The 19,003-nt window shown below is 42.9% G+C and overlaps 1 protein-coding gene across 3 annotated transcripts in view; it reads right to left on the bottom strand.

Annotated features, from left to right (window-relative positions):
- cadm3 (cell adhesion molecule 3) overlaps window positions 1-19,003 on the bottom strand; it is an 83,375-nt gene that overhangs the window by 8,812 nt on the left and 55,560 nt on the right. Inside the window, exons 5-10 of one of the 3 annotated variants that reach the window (XM_018678164.2) lie at window positions 17,800-17,937; window positions 8,415-8,585; window positions 7,710-7,800; window positions 1,575-1,747; window positions 633-1,163; window positions 188-208 (exon numbers count right to left, since the gene is read on the bottom strand). In XM_018678164.2, coding sequence (XP_018533680.1) covers window positions 188-208; window positions 633-1,163; window positions 1,575-1,747; window positions 7,710-7,800; window positions 8,415-8,585; window positions 17,800-17,937 — 1,125 coding nt within the window. The remainder of the gene's footprint in view (window positions 1-187; window positions 209-632; window positions 1,164-1,574; window positions 1,748-7,709; window positions 7,801-8,414; window positions 8,586-17,799; window positions 17,938-19,003) is intronic. The other 2 variants (XM_018678162.2, XM_018678163.2) reach the window with 2 other exon arrangements.

The raw sequence follows: 19,003 nt of genomic DNA, 5'->3' as shown, positions 1-19,003 counted from the left end.
AAGTATGAAATATTCATCCCTCTGCTCAGAAGTTCAAAGGGTCCCCAGACTCGTTTTTTTCCCTCGGAGTGACAGACAGACAAAAACAGACAGAACCACAGATGGATGGACAGACAGACAGGCAGGTGGACAAAAAGTTAGAACGACAGAAAGTCAGAACTACAGGTGACTGGTGGAAAAGTTATACCTGCAATGTTGTCTGCAGCATCTTCTCAAGTGGATGAGTAGATGGATGTTGGATGTTTAGATGGATGGATGGATGGATGAGTGGGTGGATGGATGAGAGGAGGAGTGTGGGGGGGTTTAGGGATTATTAACAGGAGGAAACAGGGAAACAAGAAAAAAAACATCAAACAGTTGTGACATGGCCACACAAATGCTATTTTTCCCTTCATTATGTGTTTCCTCAGTTTATGTCCTGCAGAGTATGTTTGTGTTTGCCTGTATGCAAAACAAACTCCCAGTATCTTTCAGACTGCTCCACAAAACAAGCACAGTTTGTGAATTGAGGGAAAAAAACTAAAATAAAGTAGTAACGTGAATGATGTTTGTTTTTCCACTCCATCACTAAGCTTCTCACAACTCTCTTGTTTGCAAGTGTGTGTCCAAGTGTGTAACTCAGATGGTTTTACCTGTGAAAGTGTAAACTCCATTCAGCCGCACGGAAACTGAGGGAGTAAGGGAAGAGGAGGAGGAGGGGGAGGAGGAGGAGGGAGTGGCAGTGGACGGTGCGCTGCTTGCAGAGGAGGGAGGAGGGGTAGCCGGGGAGGAGTGAGAGTCGGGAGAGAATGGCAGGTCGGGGAAGAGAGCGTTGGAGAGGGTGGTGGGGGAGGAGGAATCAGAGGAGGTGGTCGACATGTCAGCCTCGGAGGGGGTGGGAGAAGAGGAGGAATCAGAGGAGGTGGTCGACATGTCAGCCTCGGAGGGGGTGGGAGAAGAGGAGGAATCAGAGGAGGTGGTCGACATGTCAGCCTCGGAGGGGGTGGGAGAAGAGGTGGAAGCGGAGGTGAGGTCAGGGGAGAAGGAGGAGGAGGTGGAGGGGGAAGAGGATGCAGAGTCAGAGCTGGTGCCAGAGGAGACGTCAGGAGGGGAGGAGGAAGGAGAGGATGGAGAGTCAGAGGAAGAGGGGAAGGTGGTGTCTGGTACATCTGGGTCCATGGGATCTTGGGAAGAGGAACAGGCAAGCAAAGCGCAAAAAATGGCCACGGATCGAAAGAACAAGGCACATTAAAAGCGAAGGGAATGAAGCGCAAGAACCAGCGAAAGCGGTTGGATGGTATAAGCGGTGGCGGTGATGGTGGTGGTGGTTATGGTGGCGCGGTTGGATGAGAAAAAAAAAACAACAACAAACAAAAACAGGAGGAAAGAAACGAAAGAAAATCAGAAGAGAAAAAAGATGGAAGAAGTAAAAGCAAAGCCACAACAAACGACAGAAGAAATAAAAAAACGTGATGAAGAAACGTAAAAGAAGACATCCCAACCAACTTTTCTCTCTACACCAGTCCACCTCTTCCCCACCACACATCCCTCTTCCTGACTGTTTGTCCTTCCCTCTTTTCACTTGTTGTCGTTACCTTGCACCAGGAGTGTGTACTCCCCCTTGCTGACTCCGATGCCGTTGTTGGCTTGGCAGAGGTAGACGCCATTATCTGATTTGTTGAGCATCTCGAAGCGCAGGAAAGCACCGTCGGCTTTGGCCAGTGGGGGGAGCTCTCCATCCTTCTTCTCCCACAAGTAGGAGGTGGGCCTGAGACAGGGGAGAGAAAGAGAGATACACAAAGAATGAGAGACCTGAGTTGAACTGTACATGCTCTGCACGTTTTGCAAGTAAAAAGTAGAATGACTATGAGTAAAAAATCAAAAGAGAGCTGAAGTGACGAGAGGAGAGGGGAGCCCTGACAAAAGCTGCAGGAGAAAGAAAAGAAATGAAACCATCAAGAATAAAGTAGATGGAGAAAATGAAGAAGAAGAAATGGATGAAGAGGGGAGGCTGGGAGGAAAGAAGACAGAAAGAGAAGAGATAAAAGCAGGGGGGGAGAACAAGTGGGAACAAATCAGAGTAATAGATGTAGAGAATGAACAATGTGAGGGGGGAGAGGGGGGAGAGTTGCAGCAGATGGTAAAAGTGAAAAAAAGGAATGATGAAAATGATGGAAAGAAGGACGGGGGTTGAGAGGAGTGCTGCAGCTTGAGGAAGAAAAGAGCTTAAAAGAGATGGAGGGAGAAGAAGAGGAATAAAACAACAGAATGAAGATCAGCATTTCAGATCAGCCTTAGCTAAAAAATCCATTCTGCATAACAGATTGTGTATGAGAGAGATAGCGAGACGTGCCTTGATAAAAGAATCAATTATGTAAATGTGCAAGTCCTTAAGCACTGTACAGTAATTACAATGATGGGGAGTCTGAATCAGGGACAGACCTGAATGTGTTGGACTGATTAATCGCTCTGCGAAATGTAAAAAAAACCCTCAGCGACACCTAAGGTGAAAACCATGGCTTCACAACAGGAGCCAGGTGGACATTTGTACAGTGACTGTTAAAGGCAGGGACTGTGCTTCTCCTAGACCAAACTCCTTTCGAGCAATATTTTAAAATCTAGCTGGACGATCTGAGAGGCAAAGCCCACAACATTGAGTGAAAGCTAATCGCTAACTCCCTTGACACCTGCTGCTGAGCAAACACTGGGGAGACTGTGGATTTACTGCGAAGCTTAAAGTTTTGAATATGTGTCATTTTAGGGATATAAATCCTAACAATGCTTAAAAAAAGAGCTCTAGGGTTCACCCAGCTGTCTCCAGGCAAATAAAAGATAGATAAGATATTCTTACAGAAAAGAAAAAATTAAAAACAGGCACTTCCTGACCATGTTTGTCTAAATCGTCTGGTTACCTGCAATAAAATGTAATCGGCTGTTGTATTACACCGCCTCCAAATGCTAGTTAATACGCAATTAACTGAACAATTAACTTCACATTTACAGGCTGTAGCTCGCGTAGTGTTATTAAACACAATGCTCAAAAGTCAATCACTGTTACATGGCAGGTAGTTTAAGTGCAGACAGCTGATTGGTCATAGTTCCCATCATGCGTCCTGTGTTTTACTCTTGGTTATCAGCCCTGCTTAGGTGGAAACTTTTCAATTAGCACGCATGCATTAACCAACACTGCACAAAAGTCATGATACGCTTGAAAACATTCTTTATTGCAATTATGGGTACTTTGACGCTGCATATTCCTCCTTCTGGCAGCTGTAATCATTATCACAGTAAAGAATGAGCTTTGGGGTGTTTTTGCTAAGTTATTAATGTAAAATGTGTTAAATTATGCTAATATCTACCATCTGAATAATAATCCAACACTTAGTAACACATCCAACACATAGTATCTGTCATCAGATCAGTATTTTTACAGTTGGTGTTGTTTTATATTTTAAACTGTATTTATTTTCACCAAATCTGTGAAGAAAAACAATGCATTAATCCAACTTTCATTACTTTCTGGCTTCCCTACCCAGTCTGTGGCACTCAGTCCCAAGGCTACTGGTTTCTACAGGAAATAGACACATCTAAAGCTGTTCCAATCAATATTTTTATACAAACAATGGGTGAAATGAATAATCACCTGACTGCGCGCTTCTTCTTGGCCACACAGTTTTTCAGCTTTTTATCAGCACACTGTTTTTGTTTCACAGACCACATCGTAACTATTTTTGATTCAGTCAGCTCTCATCAGCATAGTTTCCAGACACAACAGGCAGTTACCCACTGTCACTCCTCGCCAAGCACCAAACAGCAGACTGATAATGTCAGCATCTAGTTAGAAAGCAGAGCATTGCTCTGCAACTGCTAAAGAGTAGTTAAAGCCAGATATTCCCCTCCAGAGTTGGTAGAGACCAAAGAGAAGCTAAAAGAAGAGTGGATGTTGGACTTAAATTCACCAGGTGGATACGAACATGACTTCAAGTAAATGCTAACATTTCTCTATGTCTGCTAGATGTCTAAATATGCCACTGTTCGCTAACACATTTGCCATAACAACTTGGTGACAATGTTTTGATTACAACATGCTGTGCTGCCCCCAAGTGGCCAAAAAGTGAACTATTGCATGTTTAAAGATGGGTCAAAAAGGCTGGGCACTAAGAAAAAGTAAACATAAGTAAGTAGTGCTTTTGTTGGGGACTATTTTGAGCAGTGGATTAATACACAGTTGGCGCCTTAGTGCATATTTACGACAACAGGACAGCATATGTAGTTTTGACTCAAACTAAACAAGAGTGCATGTAGTATAGCAAGGAGTGGGTCATCAAGTGCAATGATGTGGCTCACTGATGTGTTTTTAATAGTTTTTGGACAACACTGAAGCTCTATGGCACAGAGGAATAAACCTAATCAGACTGTGGCTCCACTGGCAGCAGTGGTTTTTAGGGTTTGATTCACTGTTCGTTTTAGTCTTTTCATGGGATTTGTTGACAGTAAGAAAAGTCCAGAATATGGTCGGCCTTGCGCTTTAACAGGTTACAGATTATTGTAATCCTGTTACGAGTCACCTGCTGTTTTCTAACCGTGGCCATGACCTTGCACACATAAGGCAGCTTGCACGCAATGAGTCAAAGTTATGCAAGGCTTTTTAGTTGTAAATGCTTTAAGTGAACAGTCTTGGGGAGTTTAACTTGATTAGATGACTTTAAGAGCTGAAATGGCAATTGCAAGCACTCCCCAGCCGTGTTGATTGAATAGATGGGAAATATAATAGAATGTAGAGCATGAATCCCTCTCTCCTCTATTAGAAAGGTCTTGCCGCCAGACGTCAAGGAAACACAGTATAGAATTGGATACGGTAAGTTATTGGTTTGTACCTGACAAGATGTGACCACAAAGAGAAGAGAGAGAGAGAAGAGAAGTGTGTATCATGGAATGGAGTGTGACATTCATTGAGTTTGATTGGGGAGGGCAGCTCGAGAGGAGGAGAGGGAGCCGAGTGGCTGGGTGTGTTGGAGGGAAGGTGTCGTCGCGGTGATTGGGTTTTGACTGACAGCTGCAGGGTCAACCTGTATCTGATTTGATTGGACACTAGCTCATCCACAAGCGGCGGTGCACAAAACTGAGCACGCCCCCTCCCCTTCTCTCGCCCTGTTTCACACACACACACACACACACACACACACACACACAGGCTCTCTCTTGTTTGCTCTCCCCCTCTCTCTGTCTTAGTCATTCGCTGCTTGTCACCAAATCTTTCTGTCTCCCCTCCGCCCACGCTCCTTCTCCGCTTCCCTCTACCTCTGCCTCTCCTGTTGGTTTGTCTCTACCTCTCCCTCCTTTGTCATTTTTTCCCTTGGTCTCACAGTTTCTCTTTTCTTCTGTAGCCTTGTTGTTTTTTTCTTATATACAGCCTTGGCCACTCAGCAGATGCTTTTATGTCAAGCTTTTCCATATACATTTTCCAAGTACATTTTTAGAAAGGGTGAACCCTGAACTTTTGCATGAATAGAACCATTTCTTACCATGGAACAGGACTATATAAGTCTTATATAGAACATATATAGAACATACTGTACAGATCATTAATGGATGCTTTCATCCAGTGTCTAACTATATCACAAATAAATAGTTTCTAACATAGGAGATCCCCTTGGGAATAGAACCCCTTGCAGTGGGCACACTGTTTATGCCTTGCTTTTCTCCTGTCTATAATTTATCGACTCCCTTGCTGCCTGTTAAAGCACATACATGTGATGACAGTCACCTCCTTCTCCCCCACCCCCTATCTGTTCGACCCGCCAATCAAACTAACTGGCTAGTCTTATTCCTAGCCACTCCTGTGATGAGCTGACAGGGGGAAAGAGAGGCAGGGGGGAGGGAGGAGGTGATAGGAGACCAGGGTGGGGAGGGGAGAAGGAAGAGGAGGGATGGGGAGTTTAGAGGGAAAAGGTGTGAGGAGCGATAGAAGAGAGTTATAGGAAAGGACAGGGAGAAGAGGAGGATGATGAGCAGGGCAGGGAGGCGTCGTGACAAGACGGAGAGAAGCGAACGAGCTGTGAGTGACACGGCAGCAGAGAGATACTCGATGATGGAGGGATGGAGGGAGCCAGGGAGAGGAGGACAGGGGGAGGAGGAGGAGAGTGGATCAATAGGGCTGGTTGGCTGGAGGTTCATCTATAATGCAGAAGGGCCAGGGGAAAGAGTGTATTTGTGTGGGCAGGATTTAAGACGCGGGTTTCAGTTTGTTTCTGTGTGTGTGTGTCTTTGTGTGTGTGTGTGTGTGTGTGTGTGTGTGTGTGTGTGTGTCTGTAGGTATCAGAAAAAATGTGTACACGCTGTATCAGTGAACACGCAAGAGCTTGTAGAAGCAGGTGTTTTTCACTACTGTGCCTGTGCATGCTTCTGTGCGTGTCATGTTTGAACAAGTGACCACTTGCACGATAAGGTGTCAGAAATTGAACATGTTAATGTGTGAGTGCTTACAAGTGTGTTTCTGTGTGTGTGTGTGTGTGTGTGTGTGTGTGTGTGCAGACTGTCAGTGCTGTTACCTGCAGCCTGTGGGTGTGAGTGTGTGTGCATGTCCATTATTTAAGGGTCTTTTTTTCTGCGTGTTTTATGATTGTGTACCTGCCAAGTAATTTGACACCTATTCAGTAGCTCAGTGTGGGTGTGTTTGCATGTATGTCTACTTTTTTGTATGCTGATCTTAAGTGCCTCTAAAATACTGTATATTGAGACCCTCAATGATAAAAGCTTTGATTAGACAAAGGACTTTAGCAACCAGCCTGACCTGTTTATCAGAGTCAGGGCTTCCATCAATACATGTTTTAGTAAGAGAAAAACAGGCCAAGAAAGAGAAAAAACATATTCAGGTTTACTAGATAAATGTCAAGAAATCACATATGGTAGAAATGACCAAAGTAGAAATTAGAACATAAAGCTATAAGGCTACAAGCGCACCAAAAATGTCATCACCAGTCATATGTCTCAAAAATATTCATGTTCTCATCCTGCAAATAAGCTCCCACCAACAGTCAGCGCTGGTTTCCTCTAGCCATGACCACTATGCACTATCCTTACATTAACCAAGCAGTTGGGTGGTTAGCCTAAGCCTAACTAGATCTTCACCATAGGGGTGGTAGATCAGAGGAAAGCTTATTAAGAAAAAAACTGCTCATGAGTCATATGAGCAGTTTTACAAGGCACTGACAGACAGGTTTAGTGGTTCAGGTATGAGAATCTGTTGTTGGTCCATTCACGGTAAACAAACAGTAAAACTTTTACTGAAGCTCATTTGTCATTTATCATCATACAGATACGCCACATACTGGAGTGGCTCCTTCATACAGACTGAGACTTCTATGAAATGTGAGCCTAAATCAAATGATCTCATTTCACTAGTTATTGGCACAGACAAGAAAGTCTTAGTAATATTGCAACTGCTTGGAAATGTTGGAACATGACCAATGATGTTTAGTAGTATTACCTACCTGTATAGTGTAAAGGATGTTTTGAAGTGAGGGTTTTTATTAAAGTTGTATTTAACATCAATAAACAAGCAGATAACTATGCTCTGTACAGTCAGGGATTTGTAATTGTGTATATATGTAGGTGTGTGTGTGGTATTTAGACTAGAATTTAAAACTGAAAGTGTGTATATACATGGATGCAGGCAGAGGGGATGTGAGTGAGGCGTGTGTGTGTGTGTGTGTGTGGGTGTGTCTTACTCTGGGTTGCCGTTGCCCAAACACTGGAGATAAAACTTCTCCCCCTCTCTGGGCAAATCGCTCTCAGGATGGATCTCCACGTTAGGGGAATCTGCAAGTGGAAGAGAAAACACACAGACACACACGAACAAACACACACAGACACAGTATAATTACATAACACAGGAGTCATAACTGTACAGACATGCATGCAGCACAGACAGTCTCATTCATCCCTGTCTCCATCTACTCCCATCTGCCTCCTGTAGGCGTCACCATCTCTCTGCCTCCTACAATGACATAACCCCTTACACAACGACATCACTTTCCCTCGGTGACGCAGTACCAGCAGTTCGCCCACAGGGTGGCAGCACCAGCACAGAGTCCGACGTAGCTCCGTTTCTAGTTTAATTTTAGATGATAACCTGCTCTTCTTATCCACTGTGACTCAACTCTGGGCGAGTGCACCGGCAGAGGAACGTAAAGGTCCTGTATGGTCATTATTACAGATAGCTAATGTGAAATTACAGGTGCAGAGGTCAAATAGAAAAGGGGGGAAATGCGCCTATACTTCTCAATAAAAGAGAAGAGCAAAGCAGAAATAAAAGCCAGAGCAGTTTGAAGTCTTACCTATCACATATGCCTGTCCTCTGCTTTACCTCTCCTCCCCCAGCATCCTCTGCATCTGTGCCCCCCCTGCCCCCCGTCATTTCCCAGTTGACTCACACAACACCCGCAGAGCCTGCTCGCTCCTCTTGTCCCCCGGGGCGAGAGATGCATGGTCGACGACGCAGGTGATGAGGGCATTGTCGTCGTTGCGGCTCACCTCCAGGGTGAGCTCGCTGCTCACGGTGTATGTGGGATTGTCTTGAACGGGCTCCACCACATCCAGACGCCCTGAGGTGAAGAGGGACAAGAAGGGGAGGGGACAGTCAAGAGGAAGGCGTCTGCATCTTAACACAGCACAGATAAAAAAAAATAAAATAAAATAAAACACATAAGCTATGACAAAGAAAAATACTCTTGACTGTAATTAGGAAGTGGTGGTTTCATGTTGTAGAACTGTACAGAAGTGCAATGACCCCCATTTGTTCCCATTAAATGAAAAATGCCTTTTCTGTGCAGTTACCGTGTGCCCTTGGGTGTTTTGTTCTGCTATCTGTCATTATATGCCACATACAGTGTATGTCTAACAATGCATTTTTATAGTGATATCATACCTTTTCTCTCCCTAAAAGTCTCATTTTTTTCTGCTGACTCATTCAGTGATGTACACAACCATTACATCCAATAAAACTCTCCATCACACAGAACCTGCAGCTCTAACTTTGTCTTCAACGTAAGTAGGTCTTTCAGGAGTAGCATGAGTCAGATGTGTGTTTTTCCTCTTACTCAGCCAAAAATTAGTTTAAAGCAGAAAGCATTAGCCGATCAACAACATTTTTATAACTGACATCTTAGGTCATAAATCAAGCTAAACTACACTTTACTCACTTGTTCCAGCAGCTAAACTGCACAGATTTGTTGCATTTCTTTGTTTTATATCAATTTACCTTGAATATCTTTGGATTTTTGGGCCGTCGATCAGAAAAAATAAGTATTCGGAAGATGTGATGTGCACATTTTCCACTATTTGCTGACATCTTACAGATTATACTATTTATCAGTTAATCAAACAATCTTCAGATCAATCAGTGATGGAAATCACCATGTTTCTAAATTTGCTCTATTTCAAATTCACTTGAATTTACTCACTTCTAAGAGGGTATAAATAACAACTCCACACTGCGTTTCCTGGTAATGATAACTTTCAAATCCTTTCAGTCTTACATCAGGGTGTGTAAGGGAGAATTCAACACACACACCTGCTTCATGTGAACCTCAAAAGTCAATGGTGCATGTTAGTAGCAACCAAATAGCAGCAAGAGTTAACTGAACAGGGCGGTTCTGCGTTCCCTTCAGTACACAGAACCCCTGTAATGTAACATCAGTAAACCGCACACAGCACGCTCATGTTTACTAACCAGACCAGTCTATGATGTTTCATGCTCAAGGACACAGAGGGGACGAGAGAGGCTAAAGATCTAACGTTGCTAAGTCTAGCTTTCTTTGGACTCACTTGCTGTTGCTTAGGAGACAGCTTGCATTTAACATGATATAATACTAGAGAACATAGTTTTATCCTGGTGAGTAAAGAAAATCCACAGCATCTCACTTGCAATCTGCTGCAGCCATATTTTGTTATTCACAGTGATGAAACAGGCATGTTTTCATAGTGTAAGTTTTAAGTAATAATATGCACAGATTTTTATAAAGACACCATTTGCTGTTGTTTCACTTTTTTTCCTGCATATTAAATTTGTGGCAGCAGTCACGACAGTCTGCGCAGGATAAAAAGAAGAAGTGGTTGTGCTGGGCAGGTGTAAGAAGGCCTGAGCACCAGCATCAGCACTACAGTTAGACAAAGTATGAAAGCATAAGCATAGTGGAGACTGTCATCCAGAGATTGCACTCTATTGTAAGAAAAAATATCAGACTGGGTGGTCAGACCGTGAAAGTGGTTGGTGAATCTTGGAAAGTGGACCAGAACCTTATCACTTTCCCCCTGCATGGAGTGACACACACACACATCCACACATGCACACACAAGCATGGGCGCATGTAGGTCAAGCTCATGAATAACATATACGCAGAGGAGACAGAGATAGTGGCAGGGAAGCAGATTGGAAAACACACACTTACTTGCACACACACTTTTCCCTCTGTCTCACTCTTTCAGTCAATCAAAACACGGATATTATAGATGCTTCCTCGTCCTCCTCCTCTGCCTCCTCCTCCCCCCTCCCCCTCCGGAGAACTCCTCAAATACCACTGAATCTAATGACATCTCTCTTTTTATTACCATAACCAGTCCTCTGACCCACAGAGAAAATTAGTTTACTTTCCAGGTGCATTTCAAAAATCCTACACCACTCAGGAGTCTTTTCGTCACTGTCTCTCTCTCATTACCCTCTCGCTCTCTCTCTGCGCACACAGATACAGACAGTCTATAGCCTTTATTAAAGACCATGGATCTCCAAAACCAGACTAGGGAATGAAAAAAATCCTGTTTGTTTACTCACTGACTCCTGTGTACAGTATTTCTGAAATCATACAATTGAGTTTTAATAAGTTTTTCAGGCCCAAGGGGTCATGGTACTGACTCAACACATTCATTACGGAAAAAATAAGATGCATTCACTTTAAATGGTTTTTCCCAAGACAGCAGTGATGCACATTTACTCGTGATTCACATTTTCTCAGTTCATTATTAGATCATCAGGGTAGAATCTGCATGTCAGCAGCTGCAAGCAGAGCAACAAGCAAATCGGACCAGTAAACAGTAACAGGTTGTGTTATGCTGCATTATATACAAACAGACTGTACCTCTTAAAGGGTCAGTTTATCTGAATTACAAAAATATATTCATGTTTTAGTCGTGCAGATCTTTTATGTTTTGCCCAGGTTTTGCGATATTTGCCCAATGAGTTCCAATGAAAACTGTTCCCTCTGTATTTCTGTGGATTAGTCAGTGCAACCAGGATGTTGTTTTTTGGTAACAAAAGTTGAATTTTTCAAGGCTGTAAGCAACAAAAACAAAATTCTCTTCACCACCATTGTACTGCAGGCAAGGCAGAAATTGACAACAAAACCTGGACAAATCAAATTAAAACTATCTGCTATAATCAACATCTTTATATTAGCAGCGGTTTACAGTGCTTGACTTTACAAAAGGAACCATTCATAGTGATAAAACAACAGAGGATTATCAATTATCACCTAACTCTAAAGTTTGCCTTAACTTTATGGAGCTTTCCAGCCAGACATGTCCATCAGGAGTTGGTGTAGACCAAACACAGAGTTAAAACAGTGACAGCATTCATTAGGTGGACACAAACATGGCTCCACATGAATGCTAATGCTTCTCCATATCTGCAGGAAGTGTAAATAGGCAAATGTTTTCTATGTAACACACTCCAATTATCATCTTTATGAGCTGATAATATGCCAATGATGGGTGCAGCTCATCTCTGCTGCTCCCAGATGGCCAAAAAAACACTAAATGCAGGTTTAATCTAAGTGCAAAATAAGACACTCAATATATGTACACTGAGCCTAATGAACAAGCTGTGTCTCTAGACATGCATAACAAGCAGACTGTAGACCAGACCATACAACAGGTAATGTGATGAGGAGGTGATGCCATGGAGGTAAAAATAAAGGTGTGAAAAATGATGGTTGTTCTGTGTTAAAGAGAGAGGAAACAGCAGACATTCATCAGTATTAACACAACCATATTTGCAGAAAAGGAAAGACACAGTTTGTTATTATCATTATCATATCACCAGTTCAATTTATCATCACTGCTTCATCACAGCTGAAAAGTTTACAACAGGTCACAAAAACACCCTGTCATTATAAAAACATATCATATCATCAAAGATATGGTTTTAATGAGTGATAAATCATTAAGAACAAATATTAATATTCAATTATATTTTTCCAACATTAGTGGGAGAGTGTGCTGAGTTCTCCCTCTTTAATATTTAAGCCTGACTATACTCCAGCACCTGCTAAAAATTTAATGGGATGCCCGTACTTTTCTATGAAACTCCTATTCCTCGAATGAAAAGGTGGGCAATCGGCACATCCTTGAGACTAACTTCCCCCAAGGTGGTGATGCGATGCAGATGAGGTGCTGGTGCTGCTGATGCTTCAACCCTCAAGCGTACAATCCACCATAAAATAATCATATTAAGAGAATCAAACAACTGGATACAGCAATTACTGCGTCCAGCGTGTTTGGGCTTTTGGGGCTGGGGAAGTGTGCTGGATTAGAGTTGAAACAACTAGTCAGTTAATCAATTAGTCTAATAATAAAACCCTTTGGCCCATTAATCAGATGTAAAACGCTGTTTTTATGATCAAAGAAATGAATGTGCTGGTGGAATGAAATATTTCCATTTGTTTGTAACATTCAACTGTGTGACATCTGGTGAGAAATGATAAAAAAAATAAGGTTTAGACAATTTAAAATTCATAATAATTGCCTGAGACAAGAAAATGTAGTAAACACTGATAAAAATAATGCTACAGTTAATGTTTCTGCAGTCTTTCTTTATGAGTTGTATTTTATGTATTTTTCACTATTTGAAAAACAAATATCATCAGATAAGGCCTATTATGGATGAAGAATACCATAAAAGAGACCAATTAGACTAAAACTCCCCCCTTAATATTCAACAACTTTGCCAGCTGAACGAGGTGTTTAACCCCCAGCTACTCCAGTGGAGCTGCTCTGTCACCAAAAGTAGAAAACTCTGGTTCACCTTGGCATCTCGGAGGTTTGGAAACGTGCATCTGTGAATAGACATTAAAGCATGGCTTAACACTGCTGTGCATGCTCAGCAGAAGCCCCTCTTCCCTCGATAAGGGGAAGGTTTTAAAATAATCAAAACCAGTCATCACTTTTAAGCTTAAATCGGATTAGGGCTAGTGAAAGCACTTCAGTCTGATTCGAGCGCTCATATGAGGTCGTCTAATTTGGAGAGAGTTCATTAGTCCTGTTACTGGATTGTATAGCTGCTGGAACAGATTTTGGTTGTCTTGCTATGTCTGTCTCTGCTGTATCTTTTTCCAGTAGTGGGAGGCGACCAAGTACCTTTACTCAAGTCCTGTATCTGGGTATAATTGTGAGGGACATGTACTTCCCTTGATCATTTCCATTTTCTTATACATTCACCACATTTTAGGTGGGAGCCCTGTACTCTTTAAGTATGTACTGTATTGTTTTTCTATATCACTGCAAAATCTAATATTTTGGGCTGTTTGGGCAATTTAAAGATGTCACACTGAGCACTGGGACTTTTATTCACTATTTCCTGACTCATTTTAATTGATTAATCCAAAATAAGTGACAGATCAATCAATAATGAAAGTTAGCATCACAGCTCTAGATTTGCTCTATTACTCAATGTGTGGTGATTGTGGTTGAATTGATTTTATTTTTTTCATTTCTGAATGGGTGGAAATGACAAATCCAAACTGTGCGAAAATGGTTTCTTCTATTAACACTAAAATCCTCTCAGTCTTACAACCTGGCCCAACATCTTTTACATCTCAAAGCTACCTCATGGCATCCTCCAAGCTGCTACTGTATATAACACAGCATTCTACATTATGAGTGGCATTACTTTTGATACTCTAATCTAAAACCATTTGATTCCAGACTTTCACTTGTGCAGAATTTTAAATGCAGGACTTTCACCGAGCCTTTCCTCCACCACTGTCTAATTCTGCCTCATCTCTTACATTACATTGCTCCATATGGACACACGCCCATGTACCCTTCACCATCCGCCCCACGTCCTGCATTATGACAATTTGGGCCGGTATTCAGCTGCTATGGCCTTAAGTGCCACCATAAATCCCCATTATCCACAATCCAATACATCGATGTCACTAAATGATCCATAGCCCTTTCACACAGTACAACTAATACAGTCTTCAAAGCTCTTAGCCTTTCATTCTTCTCAATTACCACTCCCTTTCCCGTACACTCTCGCTTGCTCTCCGTCTCCCGTCCTCTCCCCCGCTCTCTCTATCTAAATCCTCTTTCCGGATTTCTCTCTCCATTTCGTCAGCCTTCCCTCCTTTTTCTCCCCTCTCTCCTGTTGCGCTCTCCAGTCCCCTCTTCTTTAAAACTGGTCCCCCCCTTTGCTTCATCCTCTACCCCCATCCCCTTCACACCCCCACCCCAAGACTGCGCTCCCACTCAGCCGCAAAGCCGCCTTGCTTCTCCTTCTTCTTCTGTGGTTTTCTTAATTCCCCTACCGTTCTCTCTCTTTCTCCTTCAGTCTCTCTCTTCCGTCGGCTCTTTACAGCTCCCATCACTCTCTCAGTATCCTCGCAGTCGCTCCATCTATTTTTATGCACGCACACACACTCCCGCTCATTCACTCACTCCCTCTCTGTTCTCTGTTTTCTCAGCAGCCCTCACTGTCACTTTCTTGATACAAGGAGTCTCTCTCTCTCTCACACACACACATACACACTCTCTCTTTACATCTGTGTCGCCCTCATTCCCTCCCCTCTCTCTCTCTCTCCATCTTGCTCCCTCTTTCTTTTTACTGTCAGTGAAGCTGTCAGAGAAGCAGTGGTGAGCAGCAGTCTATGGGCTCATCTTTCCAACATAAACACACACACTCACACACATAGACTACAACTGCATGAATGAGAGGCTGTAATAATAATAGCACACTGACCCGAGGTGCTCTTCCGCTATCTAGCCGGAGATGAGCACTGTGTGTGTGATTATCATCTGTCCATTACCAGTGTTGGTGTGTTGAATCGAAGGTGTGTGTGTGCCTGTGTGTGTCGCTCCAGCAATGACTGATTGGTGTTGAGTGATGACAGGACCGCTGGGCGAGGCCTCGAACACACCATCTTTCACATCGAGTCGATCTCCTTCAAATCTCTCTCTGTCTGTCTCTATTTTACTCTGCTCTCCCTTTACTTTAAAGGGCCAGTTCACCCAAATTACAGAAAATGAGCCAATGTCGCAGTCACTTTGGATGCACCTCTATCACCAGATTAAGAGCACAGATTAAGGGCACTCAGCTAATTTTGTTCGTGGTGTTTAGGTACCTGGCATGAGTACTACTCATCTTATAAAAACACAATGCACAATGGCAAGTGTAGTATCCAGTGTTCGTGGAACATCTAATTTGCCTGGGGAGCCCCTTAAGGTATGGTTAAGTTTAGGTCACTAAAACATTTGGTTAAAGTTAGAGAAAGATTGTGGTTGTAGTGACAAGAAAGCAAACACTAATTGCAGGTCTGCGACAGGATGCAAACTTGAGTTTCCTGCATAAAAATCGTCCACCCAGCTCCCTTTGGCCACACTACTCTCTGCAATGGCACTGAATGCACTGACGCTGGATGTAAATCATGAGATGCAGATATGTCTATTATGAATATAATGCCTGAGACTATTCCTTTCGCAGAGATAATTCCTATGGAAACTCCACAGTGAGGTCCGTGAATTATCCAACGTAACCAAAACATTGTTTCTGAAAAGACATGTTGCTTTTTTTTTTTTAATTAAACTTTTTGATGTTGTGAGCACCACAGATAGAAATCTGAAGAGTTGGATATCTCTACAATAAGGACAACTCCACCATATGGTCTAAGAGTTATCCAGCATAATTAGAATATTGTTTTTGGAAAGAAATGTTTCTGTTTAATTAATTTTTTGATGAAACTTTTGAATGTTGCAAGCACCACAAATAGGAATCTTACAGGTTGGATGAGTCAAAACCTGCGCAAATAATACAAACTACCTGCAAGGCTAGATGCCATTACCTTTTTGTATTTGGATAAACTGACCCTTTAAACAGAAATCCAATCTCCCTAAAAAGCGACAATCCCCTCACTCCTCTTTCCCTCTGTCTCCTCTTTTTTTAGTTCGGCTGTAACAAAAAGAACAGATAATCTGTCCTCAGGCGGGCAGCACTCCCATTCCTCCTCTTTGTAGCTTTAGTCCATTCTTTCGATTCATTTCAATCCATAATTATAGCAAACACTAACACTGCCAAGACGTCAGGACACAAGATGGGCATTTTTGCATTACAAAGCCTGAATGCAGAATTTTCACATCAATAAATCATTATCATATTATATCATCATATTATATTAGTATAATTACTGGAGAAAAGGCCACTGCAAAGAAGATCCACCAGTCTAAACACAGCAGTTTACACAGAGTAGGATTTGGCAGGACATCTGCTGGAGAGCTTTGCATGCGGACAGAGGGCGCTGTTCTTCCAGTACAAACATAGCTTAAAGCTTATAGAGTTTCTGGTGGAAGGCAGATGGTGGAGGGAGCGAAAGGGCGACAGAAACAACACTTCCAACATGTTTGTTCTGCTCGGTAAAGCAAAACAGAAAACCTCTGACTGACGCGGCAACAAGAAGCAGGGGGGCTTTACGGGAAACATGGTTGTAATTTGGAGACACGTTACCACTGCCAATACCAGTGGTGTGAGTCAGAGGCTGCCAATCGTCTCCTTCATTTGCAGTTTATCTGTGAGAAGAAAGCTGGTTAATTTGTCCTCTCGTGACATCCTCTCTGCGCTCCGTTTCTCTTTCCTGCTCATTTCTCCCGTTTATCTGTAACAAAAGACCAGGCGGCCTGACCTCATGCAAAGCTCTCTATATCTCTGTTTCTCTGTTCGACCTCATCCCTTCATCCTCTCCTCCGCCCTGCCTTTTATTGCTGGATTCTGTCGTTATCCCCGGCTAGATCCGACCCACGCTATCTCTCGCTCTCTGTTGTGTCACTCCCAGTTGCAGATATGTTGCAGCTCAACGGATGACACACACACACACACACTTGCAAGAATAAACTCTGCATCAACACACACAAAAATACAACAGCAACAGCAAATGCATACACAGCTTCTGGATACATGCATAGGCACACATTTACAGGATCAGGACATGATCAGGAAGGAATGATGGGAAAGAAGGGCACAAACACAAACACACTCACAGCATGTTTCTGTGCTCACACACACAAGCAGCATGCTCTTGCACTTGCACACACACACACACGCATATGCAGGCACAGGTTTAGGGCACGCAGAGAGACAGCAGGCAACGTGGCAAGGACGCAATACACACACAGCATGATCACACACAAACTACATTATCATACACACACAACTACAAACACACAAACACTGACACGTGAGGCATATGTGCACAAATTTGCACATCTATAAACATACACACTTAGTTCCAGAGACAAACACACGTAAACAAGCAAAAACCACATCCTTGAATTCCTCAGAACATCCTCGCAGCCACACACTCACAAACACTGTCCCACAGACACACACACATAACCACACTTGTGCACGTCCTCACCACACGCACCAATCCAGCAGGAGTACAAGCCAGAGAATGACAGCAGGCACGTCCAACGTTTTGTGGCCCCACAATACACACACACACACACACAGTCACAAACACACAAAGAGAGTGTCCACACACTTCCCACATCTCTCACCTTGCAGCTCCTGGTCTCCGCGGTACCACTTCAGCGTGGCGGGGGGTTTGCTGCCGGTACTGGTGCAGGTCAGGGTGACTTTGCCCCCCTCCTGGACTGCATTTTCAAAGCCAGAGATCTGAGGTTTACCAGGCACGCCTGGAGAGAAGTAGAGAGACGTAAAGAGTTAGAGAAGTAGCCTGAGAGAGAGAAAACTTTTATGCTGCAGGGCTCACCTTGCAGCCAGAAAAAGCATATTAGAAAAAAAAAAAAAGGAAGGCCACTGGCTGAGCTCTGAACAAATACTGCATATCTTTTTGCAGATATTGGGAGGGGGGATGAATATTAACAGCAAAATTTGATACAGCATCCTCAATATCACAGACAAGCTTGAATTTGTTTGGTCAATTTTAAAAGCTCTGATGGAAACCAGCTGGGAGAAAAATAATGTTGCAGGCTTGTAATGATTTGCACCCAAAATTGTTCACAGTCATTGCACAGTGGCTCAAATTTCTGTAAAGCTTCTGTTCACCCTGACCTTCCAGAAGCATCAAACCTGCTGTCTTCCCATCAGTGCCAATCAGGTCTGGTGCACCAGAGTATTTCTGTTTGCCAACAAATGACCACTTAAGACAAATAATAACTGTTTTGTCTTTGAAGCAAAGGCAGAAGTAGCTTTATGTCATTTCTGCCATTCAACTGGGAGGGCTGGGTATGTAACAAGAGAGAGTGATATTTGCACCCAATTTCCTACCAAATGTCACTGTTGTTTCTCTTACTCATGACCACAATCATTAACAATCAGTTTTGACCAAATAGTTCCTTGTGTGTAAACTTATAGGCCAAGTTGATACCACACAAAATGAGCCTGATTGTGACATAAAGTTGTCATGACCATAAATTTCCAGTGTCAGGCCTGAACGTTGGAATCAACAAACAGGCCTTGGTAGGTATTTTGCTACCAAGTGTAACATCTCCTACGAGTTCCTTCATGATGACACAGCAGGTTCTCGTGTAAACATGGCGTTAGGTTCATGTTGCCACCAGTTGGTGTGGCATGCTCTTGACCCTCCTGCCAGACAACATGCAAGGACATGAACGATAACTGGTCGGCTTCAAACCTGTAGTGTTGCCAGTCTCCCAGCCAAAAAGCTGCAAAAATGTATGGCACTATAATTACATAATCTGACATGGTGACCATTGTGAAGGACAACAAATATCATGT

Source organism: Lates calcarifer, linkage group LG4, assembly GCF_001640805.2.
Source record: "Lates calcarifer isolate ASB-BC8 linkage group LG4, TLL_Latcal_v3, whole genome shotgun sequence".
Taxonomy (NCBI): Eukaryota; Metazoa; Chordata; class Actinopteri; family Centropomidae; genus Lates; species Lates calcarifer.
This window is presented reverse-complemented; position numbering and strand designations above follow the sequence as displayed.